Source organism: Amphibalanus amphitrite, unplaced genomic scaffold, assembly GCF_019059575.1.
Source record: "Amphibalanus amphitrite isolate SeventyFive unplaced genomic scaffold, NRLGWU_Aamphi_draft 000423F_arrow, whole genome shotgun sequence".
In the NCBI taxonomy this organism is placed as follows: domain Eukaryota; kingdom Metazoa; phylum Arthropoda; class Thecostraca; order Balanomorpha; family Balanidae; genus Amphibalanus; species Amphibalanus amphitrite.
Genome location: NW_024881917.1, coordinates 257,194 through 283,550, shown reverse-complemented (window position 1 = coordinate 283,550; position 26,357 = coordinate 257,194). Strand labels below are relative to the sequence as shown.

Genomic DNA, 26,357 nt, shown 5'->3' with positions numbered 1-26,357 from the left:
GCTGTGCTCGTGTGACGTCACGATTCCGGTGCTGTGACGCTGGTGTCACATTGGGATTGTCGGGGCGTGTCGGCGCCGGGGTCGCGGCTCAGAGTCGAAACCGCACTGCGCTGTGCGGGCTGCAGTGTTACACCCATTATGTAAGAGGGATGGGCCCCAGGGACCGACAGGAAGAGGTCAGATATGCCGCCACTATATAGAGAAAAACCCTGCTCACAGACGAAACCCTTGTGTGCTTCATGAGCAGGCATGCAGCAAAATATTGACGATGGCAGTTACAAAGCTACGACAATTAGCATGCCCAATTATGTGTGTGTATCTCGTACATGCATGCCTGTGCGCAGTGTGGACTGGTAATTAAATTTAGATTACTGGCCTACGCCGTGCACAGGTGTAATGGGGAGAATGACCCCTGCGACATTGCCTAACTTCGTAGGACATCCATTCCTAATGCCGGTAGTGTCCAAGTAATGGTAGCCTCTCCATCTTCCCTATGTTGAATGTGTCAACGACGAGCCCGAACACGTCTTTGAATATATGTGTTTGAAGGCATACCTGAAAGACAGACGTATGCAGAATGGACACGGTCGGTTAAGGTTCAAGCCGAAGTTCATGTCAATAAATGAGTGACACTTTGACATCACAACTTGTCAAACACTTCTATTGTTAAAACAATCTATTCGATTTCAGCGTGGCTGCCCTCCTATAGCGGGGCAATCGATCAGCTACTCAGATTCGTGGGTGGAACTGGACAGATGTTGCCTAACGTTTCCTTTTCCAACATGCTAATGACCAGTTTCTGAGGAAGGACCTGTTTCTACCCCACAACGAAGTAAATTGTTACAGACATACGTCTTAGCTAAAACGATAACGCATTGTATCTTCTTCTCGTTTGCATTGTTCTCATCCGACAATGTCTAATAAACGGTGGCTGTTTTAAGATTTCAACGTGACTGGAGCCGCCGGGACAGGATTTAGCCATTTGAAGATCCGCCACAGTAGTTAGTGGTTGTTAGTGTCTAGTGACGTCCTTTTTGTTTCTGACGTCGGGTAGAACGCCGATAAGAGTGCCGTGCTTTGACAGCACCCGGACAGAATCATCGTTTTCCCATCTCTAGCTCCATATCTGCCTCAGATGGCCATTTCGCCCAGCGGCTCATTCTCTGTGGAATTGATAGCTAGTCGGCTCATCTCTGTCCACACCACCCTGCTGACCCGACCCGGGACAGAAGCTCATTAGCTGTGGGTCCACGGGTGGCTGCGGTCAGGGGTGCCGTCCCATCCGCCGGCCTGTCGACCGGTTCCACGTGAGCCGTGGACCTGTGCTGCCGGCGGCGGTCAAACGTTGCACAACGGCCCAGGCGTGCGACCCGCGCCGAGCTCGAGGGTACACCGGCACTGAAGTCTCCCGGAGGGCCTCTGAGGACGGCTAGGAGACTGAGAACTCCGCAGACTCCGAGAACTCGGAGTTCAAGAGAGGCGTTGATAATTTTAAAAAAGTTTACTTATAAAAAGATCAACAAATGAACTGAGTATTCAGTTTCCAGACCTACTGATGTTTCGGTATAACGGTATGAACCATGTGGTACGAAGTACGAAATAACAGTAAAAATGAAGGATTGCATCTTCGCCTTCCGATGAAGGGGATTAAAGATAATAAATACCAGTCCATAGCTTGTGGAATCTTTGGCAATGACGTAAGTGCCGATGACTGGGCCTGGTTGAGCGGCGCCTCGGTGGCTGCGGATGACCGTCCTCTCTTCATCATCAGGAGGAGCGGTCATCGAAAGTCCTGTTCAGCCGCAGCGACAGTGGAGATTCCTCGCCAGTGATGTGGCCATCTTAGCGTCAGGGTTTTTTTTTATCTCCTGTCGTTTGTGTGTGATGTCATCCTGGTCCGTTCGATCGAGGTGTCCCGTTACGATCGGATGGTGATTTACTGTAATATCACCGGGTGCTGGACAATTAAAAGTAACTGGATATTTGATGTACCTTCTGTGAAACAAAGTCGACACAGTGCTGTTGTCCTACCAAACAGGAACTAACGCAGAAAAGAGCGTTCGGATCATATTGAGTGTAATCCCTATAAGACATGCGTGCAGCGAAGGATATTTGCTTTTCAACGTGCATCAAAAGCAACAGTAAGCTGTGTTTCCTGCTGACGGATTTGCAGCATTGCTCACTCACGATATCTTTCGGCGCAGTGCAATAACACGTCTGGCATGTGTTTACACAAGTCCAAACCGTCAGGATTAGTGGTAGAATGTGTGCAAGAAGCTTTTTTTCTATTTTGCGCACATTAGTCGTAATCTTTTACTAATTCCTCCGTGTATCTACACGCTTAGCGGCATTCTAATAGTTTTCGCCCGTTTGCAGGCTGTTCTATCAAGCAAACATCCCGCAGACGCGCGTGCTGTTTTCGACTTGTCGACCCTAACACCCGTCGTGTCTGTCTCCCGCAGGACAACTACTGCATGGGCGGCCCGGGCATCGTGATGAGCCGCGCCACGCTAGCGCTCATCTACCCTCACATCCGGCAATGTCTGGCCAACCTGTACACCACCCACGAGGACGTCGAGATCGGCCGCTGCGTGAAAAAATACGCCGGCGTCAGCTGCCTCTGGAACTATGAGGTGAGTCCGCTGAGCGGAACGATTTGGGCACACACACGTACGGACACACAGGAGCTGTGGGGGACACACACATGGAGCGTTGTGCGGTCATCACTGTTATGGTTGGCTTTGGCAGTGCGAGCTCAGTTTCGAGCATACACTTTGCCGCAAGGATGCGGCTGTATGCAATGAAGCGAGTCGACAATCGAGCCGCTTGTTAACAACGAAGAGCATGCTCGACCATGGCAACAGCCTCGCTTCAGGCTGCAATACCGACCGACCACGGTCTCCATCCGGTGCGTGATATCATCACGTTCTTTCATACCCAAACCCGCTTGGTTTGACATCGACTCTGGTGTAATCACGTGAAGAAGAACGTCCTCTGCTGTTCTTTTTGCGCCATGAAGTGCATGGCTTTTCTGGCGATCTCGCTTTAGGGCGTTTCAGCGAAGCATGTTTAGTTGTCCGCCCCCGGAGAAATTCCGTCGTAGATTATCTCCTACTTGTCAATGGACAAGGCCGTCGGAGGTCGACTTTTATGGCGTAAATATGTCCAATTTCGTTTCTTTCACAATGAAGTTTATGACACCTGCCTACCAATTACAAGAGGACAGGTTCCAGCAGTTATGGGTCTGTCTCTAATTATTTTCGGTGCCTAGCCATACGCCCACTACCGTGGTCATGCCTACTTGTTATATTTCGATGAACATTAAAGCGGGATTTATTTAAGACATTATGCATAATGCTACTGCAAATACGACGCGTAAGACTCTCGTCGCATTGACATTGCTAAGGAGCGAGTAAGTACCCATTTCACAGACTTTAATTAATATATGTTCATAGGATGTCTGCTAACCTTTTTATTCATTATGGTATTGTTTGTTGGATAAACAATCACCACTCCACTGCGCAGCCTTGTCCGGAACTTTCCTGTCAATTTTTTTTTCTGTTCTCAGTCGTTTGCGGTACCTAACCTACACATAAACAAAATGATAAACCATACCTTTATTTATCAATGTCTGCATTGTGCAGCGATAATATTCCTCCATATCCTGTCAATTTTCGTGATTTTTGCGATGTAGGTGCAACTCGCTGTATGCAACGGGCGGACATTTGACCTCTTGTCGACACCGCTTTGGACCTATCCTCACCACCATCCGCGCCTGGCCCTCGCCGAAGTCCTCGTCATCACGGCGGGGTCGGCCGACGTCAGCTCCCAGGCCCTATATACCGTCAGCTCGCTCGCTGTATCCAACCACTGGGCTCAACTGATCCGGCCACGATCATGAGTCAGCGTGAACTCGACAGGCCATTGTCTGTCGGCCGAGCAGCCGCCGCCGAAACCCATTGTTACCCCGCTGAAAGAAAGATGGACCCCTTTAGTTGTTGGAGCATGCTCGTTCGTGCTCTTCCTGCATGTGAGGAGGTAAGATGGGACGACGTTCCATGTTCGTTTTGCATCATGCGAGAGAACGAAGTGAAGCTGCTTGGCGACTGAACAGATTGACTTCCTGTCGGAAACCTGTCAGTATTTTTAGCAAGGGTAATGTTTCGGGAGCCTGATTGAATCATTCGCCTTTACGACGTTGCTCGTGCTGGCTCATTAAATTACCTTTCATCCGGCTCGTGAAGCGCTGATATGCCTTTGGCACGACGCCTGCAGTGGGCGTTTCTGGCCGCTATCTTTACCCCGCGGGCCTATTTACCTCCTTATCGGTGCAAGATCCGCTCTCATATCGCCGGCACCGTTTGAATGGGCCGGCCTCGGGCCCGGATACCGAGGAACCAGGAATGCCTGGCGTCATCAGTTACGGCGAACGGAGCAGGCGTGTCTGGCGAGTCCTGTGAGCGGCGACTGCGGCGGCCCACGGCGCCGGCCTCGCCAGTGACGCGGCGCTCTTCCTCGCATGTTGCGTCACCTGCACCTGGACGTCTGCAGTTCATCTGGAAAGGCCGCCGGGCGCCCGACGCAGCGACACTCTGTGTGCCGTGTACACTGACCAGTGGCCACCGTTCAACGTCCATCCCGCTCCCCGGTGGTCTCACCAAACAGCTTGGCGGGCCGGAGAGCGCGGTGGCCTTGTCAGGCAGACGGGACACACAGAGCGACCGCCGCCACTGACCGCTCGGCTGGACCGGCTCGCTGGTGGAATGTGTGGGCCGGCTTCACACATGGCGCTTCGCGCGGCTCACAGAACGGCGGCCGACGACCTTGGGGCCGCGCTCTCCGCCCTCTCCTTCCCTCCCCCTCTCTCTTTCTCTCTCTCTCTCTTTCTCTCTTTCCGCTCGCCGCGTCGCCCTCGCCGCGCAAGGTGTTGGCGACGGCGACGGTGCACGTTCGCCTCGCTCCGCTGTGGGGTCGAGCGGTCGAAACCTCCGGAAGTGCGTTACCGCAACTCTCGCCTCTCGGGGACAGCAGTTCGGTGGCACTTCCGCGATTGCGTGAGCCCACTGCCGGCTGTCCGAGCGGTGGGTCAGGACGGACGGCGCGACGTTTAGGAGCGATTGATCGTGGGTACCCAGTGTGCGACTGTGGCTCTCACGAGCGCCCTGTCGCAGCTGCCACGGACAGCGCGGCGAGTGGCGCCGGCAGGCGTCCTCCACACGGCCTTGGCGTGCGCTAATGACACGGAGCGCCGTTGGCTGCGTCCAGCGGGGCCAAACGGCGGTCAGCCGTGCGGCCGGCCTGCTCCAGAACTCTGCGAAGCTGCCTGCGGTACTACTGGCAGCAGCTGAAGGCCTGCGGTGACCGGTTGCGGCGGCGCCAGTGGCCGGTGGGTGTCCCGGAGGCGGTCTACAGGCGGTCCGTGGAAACATCAGGCAGTTGGAATAGAAGGAGAGGACAGGAGGGTCGCAGCAGTGCAGCCGAGCGTGGCAGAGGCCAGCCGGGCCCCTCTTCCGCCGACAGGAGACACGGATGCCTGCCGGCGCCTCACGCATCACTTGACGCACTAATGCCCTCCTATATCTGACGGTCAGATCCATTACGAAATCGGCGCCACCGCGAGGCTACTGGAAGAGCCATGCCACTTGCTGCACACTTTGCTCGATCGGCGTAGACTGGCTGCAGCCTCGCCGGCAGCAGCCGCTCCTCACGAACCTTGATGATAGCCCGCTGATGGCCACGATTGTCGGACAGACTCATCTGATGTTGCGCCAAGGGCCAAACCCTTTGATGCATGACATCGGAGACATCTTTCGCCTTGGCCCGATATGGTGTATCTGACGAAAAGGTAAAAGGTCCGCCCATGCTCTGCAGAATCCTTTCGCACCAACGCATTGTCCTTAGCCACTTTGACGAGCAGCCGCCAGCCAGCCCCTCTGTAAATGATTTGATGCCTACTTCATTTTAGTTTATGTGTGAATGGAGACTTATGAAGCCTGCCTGGTAGGTCTAAAAGTAACTATTCTTTTTGCATAATGGTTGCATGATAATGCTAAAACGTGTCCCTACTAAACTAATGCTTCCGGCGTGCAATTAACAAACAACTTCTATTGTAAACCTTGAACAGTCGCAGGCAGAAATGCCGCACAATGCCTCATGAAAGCCTCGTCCTTGCTGGCTAGTGCAATTTTATCCCCCGAATAAAACATCCACAGACATGAAGCAGTTTTCTCTTGATGCACAAAGTCGCGAAGCCCTCGCTTCCAAGAATGATTGCTGACCTTTTGTCATCCAACCACTTAAGTATTCAAGTTGCAACTTTCGTTTTCTGCCGTGACCCACTTGGATTGAAGAGCTCATGGACAATTTGAGGCTGACGACAGTTGCAACCTTCACCTCCATTTCCACCACTACTTCCACCGCCGCTGTCCCTTCGTCCGCCGCCAGACCGAACATCCTCTCATTCACGCGTCAGTCCGCCTTGCGCAAGGCGGTGGGTGTCGCGTCCGGGCTGGGCCTGGCGGCGGCCGGGGCCCGAGGCAGGGTGGCCGCCGCCGACCCTGTTTGGGCAGGAGGGTCCGAGTTCAAACACCTCAGCCAGCGCCGGCGCCGGGAAAAACACATTTGGACGGCGCGGCGCGGCGCCGGCGCGCGCCGCGTTACGACCTGGCGCGCCAAATAGCCGCCGGCCGTCGCGGGAAGGTCCGTGGCTGATCCGGCCGTCGCCTCCTGACCGCGCCGATAGAAGGAAGATCGCCGATCGGGCTGTCCCTGAGAGCCTCCATCGCCGGCCTGCGAAGAGCCGCAAACCCTCAGGCGGTGTCTTTTAATAGGAGCTAATCCCCCGTGCCTTTGAGTCTCCATGACTTCCTGGCCACCCGCTTCTGGCTTGGTCATGTAGCTGGCCTGATCCGAAGACCATCTGCTTTAGAGGCGCTGACCAAGCTGAATGGACCTAACGGATTCTTGTGATTGATTATCATTGCCGTCTCGGTGGAAGCTCGATCCAATATCTCGGATGTGATTTGTTATTGATGGCCATGATTTGTTTTAGAGCGAATCACAGTATGTCAAGCCGAAGTATATCAATGTGGAGCTCTACAAACGGATACGGTATCAACGCTAACTGGTGCAACAGCGACATCCTTGTTGCTGCAAGAAGTGTACGACGTACCACGAACGGTGTCCCACCTGAGGCCGACATTTCGCTAATTTAATTCGTTGCTCTAATGTGCGCTGATGGTCATTAATAGTATCCTGAAGGCCGTTTCGGACGGGATAATTTGAACGGGGAGCGAAGCACGGCTCCCGGCGGTAGGGATGGGAGCGTGGCGTCCTCAGCGTCCGGTAAGTACGATCGGCTCCTGTCCCGTTGTTCATGGTACGATGATCTCCGCTCGCTCAATGCACGGAGCGTACCGCCTACGGGCCGATCGTCCCTTTTTCGGCTTGTCTGCAGTGATGTCTCGTAAATAAACGTCCGCCAGCAGCGCGGCCGGCTATGATCTACACCGTGCACAGTGGCCGGTTTATTCCGAGTCCTGCAGCCAGCTCCGCGGGCGGTCGCGGCCTAAATTCCGCGGATCGGTCGTCTGGCTCCCGATATCGGGTTGTTTCCCACATGGTTGCAATATTAGGGCGGGTCCGAATGACAGTGCGTATTGAGGACATATTTCGCTCTTGGCTAATATATTAGATATACATAACTTTGTCGGCTAAGCGTTGTAGCAGCAGTTGCGAAAATGTGACCTTCGTCTGGTATCGTCTGCGATTATTGTAATCGTCATGCAGTGACGCGTCAAATCTTTTAATTGCATACTTTAAATGTTAAGTAATCGACATCGTCTGAGGTAGTCACATTTCAACGGCTAGTATCTATTCACCGCGCGCGCCTTTTCTACACGTGCCTTCCGTAGATGAGTCGATTTCTGCGTAGACATAACATTCAGCTGATGCAGACCATTAGCATGCAGCATCGTCATCTGTTGGAGGTGGGGATTTACGATGGGGATGGGGAGGAGGCACTGTGGTGGTATTTCCTGCTTGCCATCCCCGTCCGGCTCTCCCTCTGAGTCCGGTGGATGGGTCTGTCTGCCTCCGTCTTGGGTCTAGTTGATGAGCGGGGTGCCGGCACCCCTGACGGCGGTCAAGGTCTCCGGAGTCGACGATTTAGCAGCCTGCCTCTGACCATGGCACGTCGGTAGGAGCGGCGGGAAGCAGTTCGAACCCGCCTCGTCCGTGGCTGAATCGTGGCCTTATCCTGGATAGTTTTTGTGGGACTCCACCTCCAGCCCGCTGAGAAGAACCTTTGGTGGGTTGAAGGTGCCTTCTGGTGGACCAATATGAGCACGTGAAGCCGAGGTGGACTGGACGTCGACACGGCGGTGGCAGAATCGGCGCGTCCGGCTTGCATTATCCAGCGCCGCTGACAGCCAGACTTCCAGCGATGCCCACAGCTAATTACACGCCTGGTGACTCTGCATAAGCGGCTCCGTGCTGACGACCTGCGGTATGAGGCCGAGACGGGGGACGTGTGATGCATGCCGTGCAGAAGGCTGTTGACTTCTGACCGTCCGCTGGCCAAATGCACCGCGCGTGAGTGTGCGCACTCCGCCACTAAGTGCGTGCCGAGTGTAGTTGCTTCATCATGCCTTCCGACAACGCTTTAGGGCATTGCAACCCCAGCGGCTGAGGTGTTTTCGGCCCAACTGGAAGGAAAGGAGTCATTTCCACAGCTTTGACAAGTGGAGTCCACCTGAGGCGGTTCGCGGACAAGTCAACAGGATAATTTATGTTGGCGAACTGTTGCGCTCTCACGCTTACTGGTGCGACCTGCAGCTAGCGGGCAAAACCGAGTGCAACACGCCGAGCTGCAACTGCGCAATGTTGAAAGCGGTTTAGGTCGCTTGTTTAAGCCGACGACGTCATAGGGATGTGTGTGGGATCATCGCTGACCACGGGGCGTGTCCGGCGCGGGATCCTGGATCCGCGCCGGAATATCCACCGGAATTCGTGCACTGTAATCCGGATCGCGCGCCTCCCCTGCCGTGTTACCCATCTCCACGTCTCGCTCTGAGGTCTGAACTTGTTCCACATGGTCTTAAGCTGGGTGTTGCGTCGCTCCAGACAGCTGGCAACTCGCGGTAGAATGTCGTGGCGCAAGAATGTAGGCTGCTTTTGTCTTGCACGGGGATCACATATGTTGTCGTGTTGACGGCATGGGCTCAGGTGTTGCAAAAGTAATCAGACATGTCTGGCACATGGACCCCATCGCATTGGTGGGGAAGCTCAACACGTTGACGGAATTTGAGCTGGTCTCTTTGGCCTTAATCTGAAGGCGAAAACGTTGTTCCGTGAAACAAACGCTGCAAAGTCAACGAAGACCGCCACCGTTGAAATACACCAACTTGAACAGTGAACGTAAACGCAAAGCTAACCTTAGCGTGACCAGTGTCGAGAACTTAACGGTGGCTTAGAAGTAAGACTTTAAACGGTTCCTTCATTTCGTGTATTTGCCGTCATGCAATATGAGAAAGCTGGGCAATGCCCGGTTATATCTCGTTTGTCTGCATTAGGCATAAAGCACTCAACTTGACATTTGCACTAGTTACTTAGGCGGGCATGCAATATCCTGTAGAGATTCCCTCGTAGCCTTAGTACCACAGCCTCCTTGCGGGGGTGGTGAGCTCGTCCGAATGAACCGTGACGCACCCGAGCACCGTGTATCGGTCGGAGCCACGTCTGGCTCACTCAGCAGCTCAGGTATCATCAGTCAGTTCCCTGCAGCGATCCAAGGCCCGGACCTGCCCCGTCCTGCCGTCCAGCCTCAGCAGGTCGGCTCCACCGTTACCCAGCGAGGACCCGATAACCAGTCTCGCGCGGAACACGGCCGTCATATCTACAATGGCATTATTGGGCAAGGCGCTCACCTTTCCGGGAGCGCTACGTGTCCGATGTGTCAGACTGGAGTGGGGCGGTGTGACGCGGCAGTAACCGGCTGCATGCAGGAAAGTCACACAGGGACTAAAACGGGATGGTTTTGTAATGTGAATTACCTTTGCAGTCGATGTTTCTAAGAAAGTCGTACCAACTGTCCTCATTGATTTATATTGCGCATTGTTCTCATCTGGTTTGTGTAGTAAAGCTTCAGTATATTTAGTTACGTATCACATACGCTGTATGATATTGTGCCTGGTGTAAAGATGGTGCAGATGTTCTAGCCGGCACCCTGATTTGCTGCAAAACATTGGCTTCTGAGCTGAGTAACCTACATAGGTATATCAAAAGTGTCAACCACGTGCGGCTTACTTCTCTGGAAGCGTGCTATCACCTATAAATCGTGCCGCTTCAATGCTTGTCAGTCTTGTAGGAGCGGCCGTGACAGACATCCTTCTGTCTTCCACTAAATCCACAGATCACGCTCATTGAGCATTGAGCAAGCCGTTATCCTGCAGGAAGATGGGACCAACCACTGTTCCGCAACATGTTCGTTGTCAAAGCATTGTTGGTATGTTAGAAAACTCGGTCAGCGTTGCCACGTTTCTTACCGCAGACGTCTGTCGTCGTACAATGGGCTCGGGCAAAGGATCATCCAGGTGACTGTTCGCATCGTCGCTCGGATCTTCGCATGATTGTCATTGTAGAAGTGTGAGCGGTGCGTGGTCCTTGCAATCTAACCGTCGGCTTCCACCTCACGTGATTTCGTCAATGATGATAGACCGTACCTATGCAGAGTCACGTTTCTGCTTCAGCACAGGATCATGTCTCCCTGCTGGAAGACGGATAACTTATACGTTTCGCTTATCGTTCGCCGTTGACTAATTGTAATTATCGCAAGTTTTCTCACAGTTTTACCGGTTCCCCCAGCGAACGGTCACAGTCCTTCCAGCCTAGACTAATATGGAATGTTAATGCATTCTTTGGAATGGTCGGATCAAGATATTTCGCTATCTTAGCTAATCAGTTCAATGATTTTCACTGCAATTAATTCTGTTAAGTATGTATGTATGCCAACATCATTTTCATTAAGTGAAGGAGAGTTATGAAATTATGATTAGCTCACTCTTTTGTTCGTCATTCGCTTTCCAAATTGTCGGATTCAAGATATGTTGACCCATTCTCCCTGACCTTTATCTGACCGAATATGTGTCAAGCTTATCATCAGTTTACTGTTTCATTTGATGCCAAGGTTTTCCACCCTGCTCTATGGTTGTGGTCTGTACATAGAAGCACAGGATCAGCGCGATTTGACCGCCAAGTTCGATCACCTCTCACACCCGGGTCACTGATCGGAATCGTTTGCTCTCAACTGGACGGGAGGTCGACTGTAAACGGTGGACCAGCGTCTATTGCGCTGTTAAGCAGCATGACTGGATGCCGGCGGAGTGACTCAAAACCCGGTATCATGAACCGTCTGCATTTCTTATCAGCTCGCCGAGTCTTGGATTGCCAGCGGCCTGACCCGTCGGCAAGCTTCCCAAAGGCCGAGGCATTCATAAGCTCTTATCAGACGGGATATCCACGTAGCTACTTAGCGGAGAGTGAACACTGAAGGTTGTCATCCCAGAGAGCAGACACTAGTTCCGGAAAGGCCGGAGCTCTGTCCGATCCACTGTTTTGATTTATGTAGCTGTGAGTTGTCATGGCTCGGAACAATTGCCATCTTCTCACGAAGAGAGGTAGCTTCGGACAGGCGTGTTGAGCCGATTCACCTTGCTGCCGCGGTTACGGACAATCTCCGAAGCTGCGTCTTCGATCTGACATCGCTCGTACTATGTGTCCAGTCCCCGAGCGGCGTACAATGTATCGTCGGGGCCGGCGGACACCTGAGTCAGACGCCGCAGACCCCGGGGCCCCGTCAGTCCCCGTGACCCCTGCATCCTACATCCGGGTGGAGAATTGGTGTTTCCGAGCTGCCGCTGGTGACGACTTGGTGCTGGTGGTGGACGCAGACAGACTGGTGATGTAGCTTTGAGTTGTCATGGGTCGCCAGACTGCCGGTTTCTTTTGAACAGGCTGTGTCAGGGGTGCCGGCAGGAACTGGTCAAGGCCCATGGTCAAGGGTCACGGCTCGATCGTTAGCCGGTGACGCGAGGATTCCGGCCAGGGAGTGTTCAGGCTTGTCGGAGTGAAATATGTCTTGTTCGCCGCTATGTCTGCGGCAGACGTCTGAACGCGGACGCTGCGGTTTTGTGGGCGGCAGCAATCCGCAGAGACGCATGGCTATTTGTGGACAGCTCATACTTTTGCGTCAAGGTGTTCTCACAGTGTGAGTGTCGATGTGAACTTCTGTGTGAACGGTCGTGATGGACTCAATGTCTTTAGCTAACCGCTTTGCACCGATTGCTCGTCTGGGAGTTGGCCTCCACTATTCGGCTCATCGTCATCGCTGAAAGTTCATCGCTCGGTCTGTTAGTTCGTGAAGTGGAACGGGTGAAAGGTATGATTTTAGGTTTGATTTCGCGCTGCAGCACAGTGCAGACTCTCTCCTTAGCTTGTTTGATGCATCGCCCTTCCTACATTCGGACTGGCTTCTCCATTTTTCTTTACCGCAACAAAAGCGCCGCGAAACCGCTTCGAAATCTGAGTGGAATCGCTCAGAAACCGCTGCATGTGTAGTTGCTAGGTTGGTCTCATCTGTTATGGCCTAGATCGTGGAAGCGCCTTGCAGCAAAATGTATCCTGGCTTGATCTTATTTTGCCAGCCTGCTCGCCTGTCCATCCGCGTTCTTCTGTCGATCCGCTAATCGTTTCGTCCGTCTGTGTTTCTGCCATCTGTCATTCCGTCAGTCATTTTCTAAACATCTGCCCGGTTGTCCGTCAGCCCGTTTGCGCACATTTATGCCCAATATGAAAAGAGACCGTCCATCCGTCCGTCTGTTAACCCGCCCTTCTGTCTGCCCGAGCCTTTGGCTGTGAAAGCCTGGCCCTGGGACCTCCTACCGTCCGTCTGAAACTCGGAACGTGGGCCCGTCTGCGCGCCCGCGGTGTGGGCGTGCGACCAAACATTGGCTCCGTCTGGGGCCGCGGTCACGACCGTCCACGCCGGTCTGTGGCTCCAGCCTCTCTGTTTACCCCCGGTGCACCGTGCACGCGGTTTGCGACCACCGACGTGCACAGGGCGGCGGTGGTTCGGGCCCGTGCAGTCGAGCCATGGCGGAATGTGCGCTGTCTGGCTTGGAAGGAAGTGAGTATCATTGTTTGACTGTGAGAGGGAGGAGCTGTGTTAGAGAACCGCCAGGCTAGGGAGCTTTATATGTGAATTGGTAGGTGTCGCTGTCGAAATGCGGAAGTTCTGTCCAGAAGGCACCGAATCCAGTTTGTCTCCGTTTGATGAGAGGCGTAGCGACATTCCTCGGGAAACATGTTTTGAGTAGATGCGCAGTTCGCTGATAATGAGAGCCCTTCTCGGACGAAGGACGGTGGGCGGAGGAACCATAAAGGAGGCGGGCTAAGTGCCAACTTCCAGCGGATGCTAAACAGGCGAATTTCTGCGTATCGATCGCCCCGGCTAGGTCGTAACGTTCTTTGTGTGGGTCTCGTGGCCTCCCATGCTTCCTGGCCGTGGCCGTGTGAGATCTGAAGCTGCCGCCACTTCCCCTCCCGAAACGTGGGTGGTCCTCGCCCTATACCCACCTACCTTCGTCAGGGACTCGATTTATCCAAACTGTAGCTTGTGGAGATGTCGTAGCTGTGGTATAATATTTATGGCTTATGTCACATCGCCCCTCGTTCCAATCAGCACCGTTTGAGCGTGGGACGTGACCCCATGGACCTGGCCTGGCCCTGAGGTTCACAGCGGGTCCGCGTCGTCCGACCCCTCATCACCGCTGCCCGCTCTCAGTGGGCCGCGGTGGGCTCTGCTGTGGCCCGGCCCGCAGCTCGGCCAGAACGGATCAGCTTTCGGAATCCGACACCGGCTCGGCGGCGACTTTTTGCGGCCGGTGGCGGGGGCGGGGAGCGTATGTACATGGTGACCGCCTGTGTACCCGGCGAGCGGGGTGGCCGAGCGGGCGGAACTGCGGCACACTGCAGTGCACCCGACCGAAGGACCCCTTCCTGCGGGGACACCGCGCTCTGCTGGCTGCATGTGGTGGTCCGGGAACATAGAGGATGCATCGCAGATAGTGGGCCGCGGGCAGCTTGTCATTATTGCCATTATTGCTATTATTGAAGCTAAGCTTGCTAATTATTTTTCGGTAACCAGTTCTGAAAATACATTTATCCAGAAAAAAAAATAAATTGTCATCTCCCTCCTTCCTTACTGCTGGGCTAGGGAGAGAGAATCGGCTGTTCTCTTTCATTTTGTACCACAGGTAACGGGCGAGGACCGTCGCCAACAACTAAGATCCCGGATCCATGTAATCGCCAGCCTTCATGTCACCCTTTTCCCGTCTTCCTGTTGCTGTGATGTACTGGTTTTCTCCCGCAGACACCTCTCCATGCTCTCCAGTACGGTCTAGTCCGTCGATAAAACTCCCCCAAACCGCAGCCGTTCGTAACGGTGCCGGGCGGCCGGCGCGGTCACCCTATCTCAGAAACAGGATTCCAGCGGGCGCGCTATCTTTTGAGGATCGTGTTGAAATAGAAAAGTGTTGTCGTCACCCCCTGCCGTCAAAAATCGCACCAGGCTACCGTACATCTGCTGATCGGGCGTCTGGTCGACCGCACACGGTAGCCAGGCTGATGGATCCCACGATGAGCCCTGTCTGATGGTCTAGCTACGCGTCTCGCCATCTCGATATCGTCTGGAGTGGGTATATCGTCTATCCAGACGAGCTAACGGGATAGGGAAACTTACCGCCACAATCAGGTAGCTGTCGCGGCGCTGTGGCTACCGACTGCGACCGACCACTCTCCCTACCAATTTATCCGCTTTCTTACGGCCCCCATGGCAGGTGACGCACCTGTCCAGATGTCCCTCCCATAGCCCACCCACCGCACTGGTAGGGCGCCCAGGCGGCGGCGTGGGTCGTGTTGGGGTGGCACCCCGCTGCGCTCGACCGGCGGAAGGCGATTTGGGAGGGGGAGAGGGGACCGACGTGGCCAAGGCCGGCCTTTCGGTTGGTCGGTCGGTCGGTCGGTCGGTCGGTCGGTCGGTCGGCGGGGCGTCGGATCGGGTGTTAAGTGTCAGTGGCGACGCGATAGACTGCACCGTCTTCTGGAGGTGTCAAATGACACAACCTGCTATTATGTGTTTGGCACTTGAGAGGGGATACCGATAGTCGAAGGTGCATCATAATATTCCCTATCAATAGATATTTTCTCCGTTTCTTTTTACTGTTGCATGCATGCAGTTTATAAAGGTCCACCTGTTCCGTTACCCGGGTTGGTATCGGATGGATGATTTCGGGACGGGTGACGGGTGGCGGCCATCAGCCTCAGCGGTCACCATCAAGGCCGGAGGGTCGTCGGCATTGAGACGGCTCCGCCACCTCTGCGGGCGCGTGCCTATGCACCGGGCGTGACGGCCCGGCGGCGGCAGAACCGCGCGACCCCGGGCGGCAGAACCCCGACCCAGGGCGGCAGAACCGCGACCGAAGGGACCGCAGGCCGCAGGGGGAGCGGCTCAGCGTCTAGGCCCACAGAGCCGACCGGCTCGGTGTCTGCGGCAACCCTCTCCTCAGAGTCTGATCGGTGTCTGCTGAACCCCTCTCCTCTGCGCCTGATCGATGTCTGGGTACCCTTCTCCACAATCTGGCATATCCCACCCACCCTTCTGTCAGTGGCGAAACGAGCCCGAAGGCAGCATTCCTCACGTTACCCGCGTTGCCAGCCATTTTGTGCCGCCGCGTCCCGGGTGTAAGGCCCACAGACCCGTCGAGCAAGGGTTCAGTCCCCCGCGGCGACGGCCAGTGTTGTTTTCGCTTGGCGGGTTCAGGGGTGACCATTGATTGCCAGCACAGTGGAGATCCCTTGGCCCTGACCTCCGAGCCACCGACCGCCAAATTATTTGAACCTTGAAAATATGTTGTTTTGAACGTGCAGGGTTGCGTCAGCTTCAGATTTTTGTTTTGAAGAGTGGGACCTATATGTTTTCCGGTGCGAGTCGCCGTGGTAACAAGGGGTTCCCATAGTAATCGGCAATGGGTAATCCGCAGTATACGTTCTATCGTAATGGCAGATTAACCGTGCGTTCTCCCATGGTGTGTCTGCGCTAGTAAACATGTTGTTTTCCTCCTCTGTCAGATAACCTTTTTATTTTATTTCATTTTAAAGGACATGGCCGCCTATTACTTACCGCGATGAAATAGCACAAATGAACAATAAATCGCTGAATCTGGCTAATTCAAACGCTAAAACCCATGCAAATGCACGCTCGTTTGATTTGGATGCGTACCGACAGGCCGCCTCCCTCCACCAAGGCGTTGCCAAGAAAACCGAGTAAGTAGTAAGTACGTTTGCTTTCAAGGCGATGCCGAGTAAAGCGAGTTTGTAAATTATATGCAAATCGCTAGGAGTGTCTCATCGGACTAAACTGGCAATGTGATAGACGTTTGTCGTGATGGCCACACTCTAAAGCATTCAAGCGTCTGTTACCGATGACACGCCTGTTACCGATGTCTGCTGGATATTGCGGCTTCTGCCAACGTCTGTTGTACGGCACGGCTCTGATACCGATAGTGGTATCTTCTGGATGGTTATACGGCCACATGGCGAGGGGGGGCAGTGCCATCGACTGACGTCATCTGATAATGCTAATTACGACCGGCGGCGGACGGTGACGGCAGGTGTGCTGAGCAGTGACCGTCAGCGCTGCGGTGACCGGTGACTGGTGATGGCCGGGGGTTAACGGGGGGACATGTGAGGGGCGCCCAGCGGCCATCAATTCCTGATGAGTGCGGTGGTAGGTGACAAGGTCGTATGGCTCCGCACACCTGCCCTGGATGACGTCACACTCGCCCCAGCGTGACGGGAATGTGACGCGCAATGGAGCGTCTCACTCTCGGAAGGTGCCCGCCTGCCCTCTGACGGAAGAACACGTCTGACGGCGTCCAGTGGCGGCCTCGGTGACCGGTTTTCGATGCAGAGCTGGAATGTGACCCCGGAGATGAGATGCACGAGCGGTGTCTCATTCAGTGAGCGGGCCCCGGCCATCCTCCTGGCTCGGCGCCAGTTCAAGGCACTTTGTCAGGTGTGACACGCAGGGAAAGTGTCTCGACGCGTCGGAATTTACTTTCCTGCGATGATAAGCTGTCCGTACCAACCACTGCGAAGTTTCATGCCAATGAGTGGATTTGTCAGACGAAGAATAATTCAATACCAGTCGTCTCGTGACTCACACACTCAACTGTCACTCCCTAGCCAAATTTAAGTAGCCCTCCGATCATAAAACGGCTTAAAGTACCATCCTTATTACTCAACCCCCATATAACTCCAAATGACTGACCGCAGTATGCGTGTGTGACTGGCCCTGGCTCTGCAAAAACTGCGCGCGACGCGCCTCCTTATATGACACATAATGACTGGTGCGTGGAGGATCCCACCTTGATGATATAATGACCGGCACTTCACGGGGCCTGTGATGGGGGCACTCAACCCCACACGGTGGTCAGAACCCGAAATCGGCCAGTCTGCCACGCAACTTTAGTCGTCCTGGATGACCAAGTCGGTCAGTGCCACTGACCCTGTCGCCGGCCCGGCCGCCGCCAATGCCATCGCCACCGCCGCCGCCGCCACCGCCATCGCCAGCGCCACGGCCAAACTCGAACGTCGATGTCCATTTACAGCCTCCCAGCCCTGCCGCACTGAAGGCGAGATTCCCCACGCGATACGACGGCGGCTCAGGCGCTGCGGTGGATCCCGGCTCTGTAAGCCGCTCTCTGTCCGCGCCGCTGGTCTCTACATACAGGCAGCCAGACGCCGAAATCGCCGGTGTTTAGTCCGCAGCCAGCCAGCCGGTCAGGCAGACCTGGGGCGGGGACGGGTCTCCCGTCTGCCGCCAGGGGCACTTGGCGCGTCCCGTCGGATCATCCCCGGCGGTATGTGCGGCTGATGCTGACCCGTCTGACCCGTTGGACCGCCGCGGGCGATGAGCTGCTGCGGCTCGGTGGACTCAGGTGGGGTGGCCGCCGGGGTCAGGAGGGGTCAAGGCCGTCCGGCGCGGCCGGGCGGCGCGCACGGCTGTCGGCTGGCGCTGCCGAGGTCGGTGAAACCGTTTGTGCCGGACGACTACCGGCGTGTCAAGGGCGTCTGGGAGCCGGCTGTGGCGTGCAGCGAGGTCATGTCAGGTCAACTGGAACAGGAAACGGTGCGGAGATCACGCTACCATTAGCCACACTCTGCGGAGTGGAGCACCTCACCTCCGTAATGGCGTCGTGCCACGTTCCAGCTATCTTTTCAACTGTTTGAAAGCTGCATACTTTGGCAAATTTCATTGTATTGATAGGCTTATGGGAATGAAGCTTGATGTGATTCCTGACCGGGCGATGATTCAGTGTTTGCGGATATATTGTCACATTTAATGCCGCAAATAAGGTCATTCAGCTGCCACATTTAGCTATCGAGACGGCCGGATGCCAACTACCTACAAATACTACAGACTTTTGTCTCTTTTCTTATGTTCTGTTTTCTACTCTGCTTTGTTCTGCTCTTTTCTGTTCAGCTTTCTTCCTCTCTCACCCAAACACTCTCACTTTGCATTAATCACCGAGTCGTGATATACCTACTTCACGACCGTGACGTCTATGCCGCTGTACCTGATTGTGACCTAATTAGGGACCGAACAGCGAATAGAGAAGATCGATCGCTGCGTCGTTTAGCGTAGCCCATGATATAAGGGTGCGCTTTGGGATTGGATTGGTTTATTTTTTATAATTTCTTCATGCGTCTACGCTTGATCATGATGAGTAAATTAAGTCTTATCGCAGTAAAGTGTGGACAGATTTGGCACACCGCGGGAATTGTTCCAAGGTTTTGTGGATCCTTTTGGCTTGTAGGGCCTTCGGAGCTCCTCAATTATCGATACTTTATCAAAACTCTGACGTCCCTGGGGTGGTTGTTTGTTTCGCATGAAGGACGGAACTCGGTTCACTCCATTTCACTGAGCCCCCAGTGCAGCATGGAAGCGAAAATGGAAGCACGCCTTCTGTTTATCACTGGCTTGCCGTTAGCTTTATTTGTAAGCCTTCGTTGTTGAGGTGTTGTTTCACACGGTATTCGGGTGCCGGGTATTAGGTATAGTTCCGCTCCTGTAGACATGTTGGCGTTTTGTATGCATGCCACGAATCGTGAAAGGAAGGTGTAGATTCTGTATTCCTCAGCGCGCACCCTCACACCGTCAGTCCATCTCGCTCACTGACTCACCGCCTGCCCGGACACAGCTTGGCCCCGGCGGCAGCGACCTGACACCGCCTGAGCGAAGTCCATCCGACTCGCATCGCGGAAAGCATCACTTAGCATCGAAAAGCATCACTGAAACTACACTCCACCCTTGATCTCAAAGGATCAACCCATCGATTGGAAATACTGGGCCTGTCTACGTTCCCGCTCGCTTCTACGTGGAATCTGTCGGTCCTCCTCGCCCACAATCTCAGCTGACTCTCCCTCCACGACTTCCGGCCCACTGTTCCCCTCTGAGCCCGCATCATTCACCACCGGCACGGTAATGACCAGACTCTCACCGTCCCTCTCTCCCTCACTTTCGCCCTCACTAACGGGCCCCTCCTCGACGGCGGCATTCCGTCGGCGTAAATTTCTCACGTGCCATGGCACTCCATCGACTTCTACGACCTGCTCAGAAACGACATCAGACACCGTGCCGGGACGCGACGCATCAACACACCGAGTTCCCCGACGACGTACCCAGACAGGGTCGCCAACACGATACGCGGCTGCCTCACTGTTCACTGGTACGGGGTTGGGCGTCGGCGGTGCAGCAGTGGGCCGCACATTGTCCCTCACATTGTACCGGAACACGACACTCGCGGGTGCAGATCCACCCACGCGCGGCGTTACATTGTACAGGTGGACTGCCTCGGCCACCGAGCATTGTTTTCGCGCAGCAATGACCTTGATCGTGCGATGGTTCCGCTCAACTATCGAATTGCCAGCCGGCTCATGAACCGCCCTAAATCGAAGACGCACGCCCCACCTCGCTGCAAAAGCCGCAAAACTCCGACTGCGAAAGATGGTGTCATTATCACAAAGCAGCTCCTCAGGTGCCCCGCGCTCGAAGAAGATCTGTTCGAGCTGAGCGATCGTGACATCAGCGTCCGGACGACTCAGGTGTCGCCACAGACAGAACCGCGAGGGTCCACAGTCCACAACCGAGAGAAACGACTGGCCCCGGTAGTGCGTTACATCAATTGCCAGTCGCTTCCATACGTCAGGCACTTCCAACGAGCCATGCCTCCACTTCATTGGCGCCGGATCGATTGAGCGGCATGCGTCACACTGGCTCACCACATTTTGCACTTGAGCTCGCGTCACGTCCTTTGAAATGTCACGCCGTGCAAAGTACAGTGTCCGACGAACCCCGGGATGTCCGGCGCGGTCATGCACTCCTGCGATGGCCTCCGCAATATCAGCAGAGCCTCCTGGTGCAAGCTGATCCTCCGTCCGGTCCTCTGCCGCGCCGGCCGAGTCTCCCCGCGGCGTCATCCGATCCACCTCAGCGCTGCTACCACCTGCAGCTGCGACTTGATCGCCTCCTCTCAGTACTGCCGAACCCGATGAATCGTCAACAGTGTTAGGCAATGCCAGCCCATTGGCCGCAGCCTCGCAGACGGCCATTGTCTCAGTAGCTGCAGGCGATGACTCATCACGCACCCAGTCTTTCGGCACTCGGGTCAGCTCGTCTGCTCGATTCGCTGCGCTCCGCACTAGAGTTACAGACAGCGACAGCTCGAGCTCATCCACCAGCTGTCGAATCATGTCGACCCTGCGTCTGATCAACATCTCTCCGTGTGCCTTGGTGCGCAGCCGAGTGCGGCCGCTCAATGCATCGTTGATCCAACGGTGCACTGTGACCGAGTCCGTGCGCAGATCGATGACACGCATGTCCCAAGCGACGGCCACGTTGATGCCTCTCACGGCCGCATTTAGCTCCGCAACATTTATGTGTGTGGATTCATCCTTCCTCAGCCAGCATCCGTCTTCAATGACGTCGCCGTCAGGTGACTCCACCACCACACCCGCTGCTACGGAGCTCGCATCCACCCAAACCACAGCGCGGTCGCTCCGCACGCTCCACAGACCGTGTGCCGGATCGTGACTGGCTACCCGAGCCGCGACATGACTAATCTGCTTCTGCAGAACTCCGTCGTAGGTGATGTCATCCCATCCTTGTGTGACGTCATTCACGCGTCGTTTCAACCAGGCCACGGCAGGGCGGAGCCAACCACACACGGGCATGTGAGCGATCAGGCGTCCGCACCACGAGAACACTCCACGGCGCGTGAGCACAGCCGGTGGTGGTCCGACTGGGTTGTCTCTGCTCCACACCAGCCTGCCAAGCTCCCGTGAGACTCGCAGACCGAGCAGACGCGCACCGCCTGCCGCCCGCTCTGGAGGCTTGCACTCGAGACCAAAGTTCGCCAGATGAGCCACCACTCGCTCTGCGCTAACAATGTCCTCGTTCACCAGCAGATCGTCCACGTACGGAAGCACTGCCCGGTTTACGTCCGCGTCACGTTCCAGAACCGTCCGAATCACCGCCTTCATGACGAGCGGAGCCACGCACAATCCATAACCGAGCCGTGTCAAACAATGTCTCTGGTTTTCGATCATCACCGTCTGAAACGGCCACAGCTGGCGGTCAACCTGAATCTGCAAATACGCGTGACGTAGATCTACGACCGCAACGTTTTCGCCATGTCGTCGCCACTTCCTCAGTTGGTCCGCACAGACGTCTGCGTCAGCTGTGTGAGCTGTCAAGTAGTTGTTCAGTTCACGATAGTCAAGCACAGGTCTCACTTTCGATTTGTTCTTTTGTTGGACTGCCATTAAAGGCACCAGACCCTTTGGTGGGCCAAGCTCTGACTCGTTGTAGGGAATAAGCCAGCCCTGCTCCACCCAACGTTTGAGTTCATCGTCAAATTCACGGCGAGCGTCACACGGCACCCTGTACTGTGCGACAGTGTTCTGCAAGCACTCCGGCTCTGCTCCGTCAGTCCACTTCCATTTCATTCTCCACGCCTTAGATGTCGGATCAAAGTACACGGCATAATCTGGTGCATCCACAACTGGTGCCCGGTCCGGGTGCAGGTCGGTCGGTGTCGGTTCGGGTTGCGCCGCCGTCTCATTGCAGCCCGGATGCAGCGATGAGGCTGCTCCATCCGAGACGCCACTGGCAGCCGCTGCAACTGGAGCGGCCGGCACAGCTGAGTCCACTCCAAAGTTCACTTCACTGGATGCACTAACGAACACGCCCTGCAGAGCAGTCACACCGTTCATTCCCAGAATGAATGAAAAGTTCAAAGGCTTTCTAGCAGACACCAGCACTTCCAACTCAACTCGAGCACCAAACATGGTCTGCACTGACACGTAACCTCTGCCTTCGCATGCGTATCGTTCTCCACTCAGTGTCACAACGTTGATTCGCTCCGCAGACCAGCGGCGGCAAACGGAGGAGTGCGCGACGCTCACGGTGCATCCGGTATCCACGAGGGCTCGACACATCACTCCGTCCACCGACAGGCGCGTGGTCGGCAGAGCGCCACTCACTGGTGAGCCGGAGAGGAGGCTGGCGCTGAGGCCACCTCTCCGCCGCCGTTTTCCGGGCAGGTAGCTGCCACGTGGCCGGGTCGGCTGCACCGGAAGCAGAGCCTGCTTCCGCCCAAACCACCTCGACGTCCACGGCCACCTCGACCACGAAGACAATCGCGGGCCAAGTGGTTGGGCTGTCCGCACGCATAGCAAACGGTGGCTTCCTGACGGCGCGGACCGCGGTGGTCTGCCGCTGCAGCTACCCCCAGAACGCCATCTCGACAGAGGATAGCACGGGCCCGGTCCACCATCTCCGACAGAGACAGGGACTCCATGCGGGCGCCTGTCTGGAGAGCGTGCCGCACGGACTCGGGCAGTCCTGCCACAAATGCGCAGCTCAATCCCTCTTCGTTAATGCCTCCGAAGATCGACGACAGTCTTTGTAGGTCCGCCAGAAACACATCGACGGACTCGTCGACCCGCAGCTGGCGATCTCGGAACTCTTCGTAGGCTTTGAACTTGTCGACTGCAAACGCACGCTGCAAAGCCGCCTTCACTTTCCCTGCGTCCGCCTTGTCGGCTTCACTCAGTTGGCGATAAACAGCCGAGGCACCCCCTGTCAGTCTCAACGGCACCACCACGGCCAAGTCCACTGCCGGTTTTTGCAGGCCACACACCAGTTCCACCTTCTCATACCAACACGGAAAGTCACTAGTGCCATCATACTCCGGGATGAATTTCAAGTCGAAGTTCGCCATGATGGCCGAAATAGCTTGTAGATTCTGTATTCCTCAGCGCGCACCCTCACACCGTCAGTCCATCTCGCTCACTGACTCACCGCCTGCCCGGACACAGCTTGGCCCCGGCGGCAGCGACCTGACACCGCCTGAGCGAAGTCCATCCGACTCGCATCGCGGAAAGCATCACTTAGCATCGAAAAGCATCACTGAAACTACAGAAGGCCTTCCGGCTGGTAAGGCTGCTGCTAACGTTTGCTTGTGCTTCGTACCTACCTTCGGGACTAATGACTATGTGTGATGTGAAAGCGCGTTGTTAGCTCTCGCTGGGTAAAGTAAATATGAGTGTGGAATAAGCGATGTTTTCCACGGCGTACCTTAGTCTAAGTCTCATTCGCGACGGTGAGCTGGTTGTATACCAACAGCATAGCTCTGTATTTTTTTTTTTAAATTTAGCTCGAATGTTTGAATGGACGGATTGACAGAGCCGGGGCCCACGCTAAGCAGAGCTTGTTGCGTAGACCCCGACCCCTACCATCCGATCGCGCAATTCCGGGTAACGGGAGAATTTTGATGCCAAAGTTTAACGTGCCCTTCAAAGCCGGACACGGCCTGTCCCACTCAACTGACTTCAACTGGCTGCGGTTGCTCCCACCAACCGCAGACCATCCCCGTCAGGAGTCTCAAATATCGAGCGCCGGAGCGACTCGAACCCGGGCTCTCACTACCGGGAGTCCGGTGCTCTACCAACTGAGCTACGGGACAGGCTCGGGTAATGACCTGCGCCTGAACATATGCCATGTTTGCATGCATTGTACATACAGTGGAGCGCAAACGTTTGTTAAACTTATTAATGCGAGCATGATTCTGGAAGTGTAGGTACTTGCTGCATTGCACTGCATATTACATACAACATGCGCCGTTCTTGCCTGCCCGATCGAGGCCAGTGGCCTTTGGTCACGGCGAGTCCAATACTGATGTAGGTAATTCTTAGATTCCACGTTGATATTTTAATGTGTTTGGCAATTTCCACATCATTAGGTTTAATTAGTCTCGATTTAAAATCGATCGATAGGCAAGGCTTTAGGTATTATATATTCAGATTTCAGGCTGACAAATGCTGGAGCCAAATGGGATAAGTGTCTTACTAGCCAAGTTGTTGGCTACTTTACTGCAAAGAACACACCACTTGGTGCAAACATGCTTTCTTAATTATGCTTAAGCGCAGAAATATGCATTGTAGTATTGGAATTCCCACGCTGCAAAACAGTTCCTGCAACTAGCTGCAATTAATGATGCAAATGCCGACTGGATCCCCCAGCATGGTCAAAAATCCGAAAGGCTTGCAAAATCTATTCGATGCGATTCTGTTTGACGAGTTTTAGATAACTACCAGATTCTAAACAACTGCCGCCTTTTCCCACGAGAGCATGGCGGGGTGGCCAACCGCACGACCGACTGACCTGACCGTTTGGCTCTCAGCTATGCCGATCTCTGTTCTGCCTTCCATTGTGCTCAGTCATTTCCAAGCTCTCTTTTGCTCCTGCGATGTCAGAACATAGATGCGCTGGACCTGGCCTTTCTACTCCGTAAGGGCCCGCTTGTGATGCTACCAGTGCCTTATCATCGGCTAGTGAGTGAGGGTGTCTGGAAACCAGCTGGGATGTCTGGTGCCCCGTCTGTGTCGTCTGAGTTTCAGAGATTCAGTGCCTGAGCTCTAGAGGGATGTCTGGACTCGCGAATGGGCTTAATGAGACTTTGTAGTTTGTGCTATGCTCCGGCTGTCTTGTCCTGTCCATCTCGGTCGGCAGATGGTTCCGGGGGTGCCGGGGACGCGCCGCGCATACCTGTACCATCGAGCGCGCGCTCGGCCGGGCCCTGTGACCTGCACGGCGCGGCTAATGGCCGGGTGAAGGACGCAGTCGGCGTAAATCTGCCGCGCGCCGGGGGAGGCCGCGTCTGCTCCCCTCCCCACCCCTCTCCCGTTCCTCGAACCCGCCCCTCAGCCTCTCCATCGCCGGGCTCAATCCGCACACCCGCTCCTTGTTCTCGGCCGGTCTTCTCTCCCCTCCCCTCCCCGCGCGGCCGGTCTTCTCTCTTCTCTCCCCTCCCCTCCCCTCCCCGCGCGGCATCCCGTTCTGTCCACGGCGAACGGTGCTCGCCGCGTGGCGTCGTCACGACTCGGACCGCTCCTCTCGTCTCTGCACCCTCTCCCCTCCTTCCCAGACGCTCTGGCGCGGCATTCTCACGAAGTCGACTGGATAACCTTCGCCGTGACCGATGGCAGTGGTAGTCACTGTCAGCCTCCCCCGCGGGCTCGGGCGGCCGCATCGACGGCGTTCCGGGTCCCGGGCGCCCTCCGCCATCACCCCAGCCTCGGCAGATGAGGCGCCCGGTGGTCGTAACTGAGCTGGTGTATCTTTTTGTGGTTGAAAAGTTTTTCGGGATTTTAATTAGTGGATGGGATACATCGTGGTAAATAAGGCTGTCTTTTTGCCCATGAATTATGAGGAGATATGGCTCGTTTACAACAGAGATGTTCTTTTACAGGGGGCTTTTTTTGCTATTGATGCGAGTCAAATTAATGATTTGTACCGTTAGGCACAGCTGCTGTGATCAACATTTCGTGCGGTGCGGCCGAGGGTCCTGGGGTGGTTTGGTCAGATAATTTAGAAGGAAGAGAATCTTCTTTTCTCCTTCGTAGAGGATGGAATTCCCGTCACTGGGAATTGTTTTTCGGCCCTGAGCTGTGGTCTTGAGCGTGTTCTCCGTCGCCATTTGACCTCGCTTGGTCACGGTGTCTCAATCGGTCGTCAATCGTCATACACGTCTTTGGTGATATCAGTCTTCGGCGTGGCGCCCGGTGGAGCTTTACGATCTTGAACATCAGAAGCCGATGCTCTCGCGAGTCTCGTGCTCCAGCTCCTGTTTGTTACGTGTTTTCCGCACCTGTCCCTCGTCACCAGCATTCTAGCA

General features: G+C 55.1%; 1 protein-coding gene across 1 annotated transcript in view; it reads left to right on the top strand.

Annotated features, from left to right (window-relative positions):
* LOC122391135 (chondroitin sulfate synthase 1-like) overlaps nt 1–26,357 on the top strand; it is a 77,910-nt gene that overhangs the window by 30,987 nt on the left and 20,566 nt on the right. Inside the window, exon 5 of the mRNA XM_043384806.1 lies at nt 2,463–2,633. Within this exon, the coding sequence (XP_043240741.1) occupies nt 2,463–2,633 (171 nt within the window). The remainder of the gene's footprint in view (nt 1–2,462; nt 2,634–26,357) is intronic.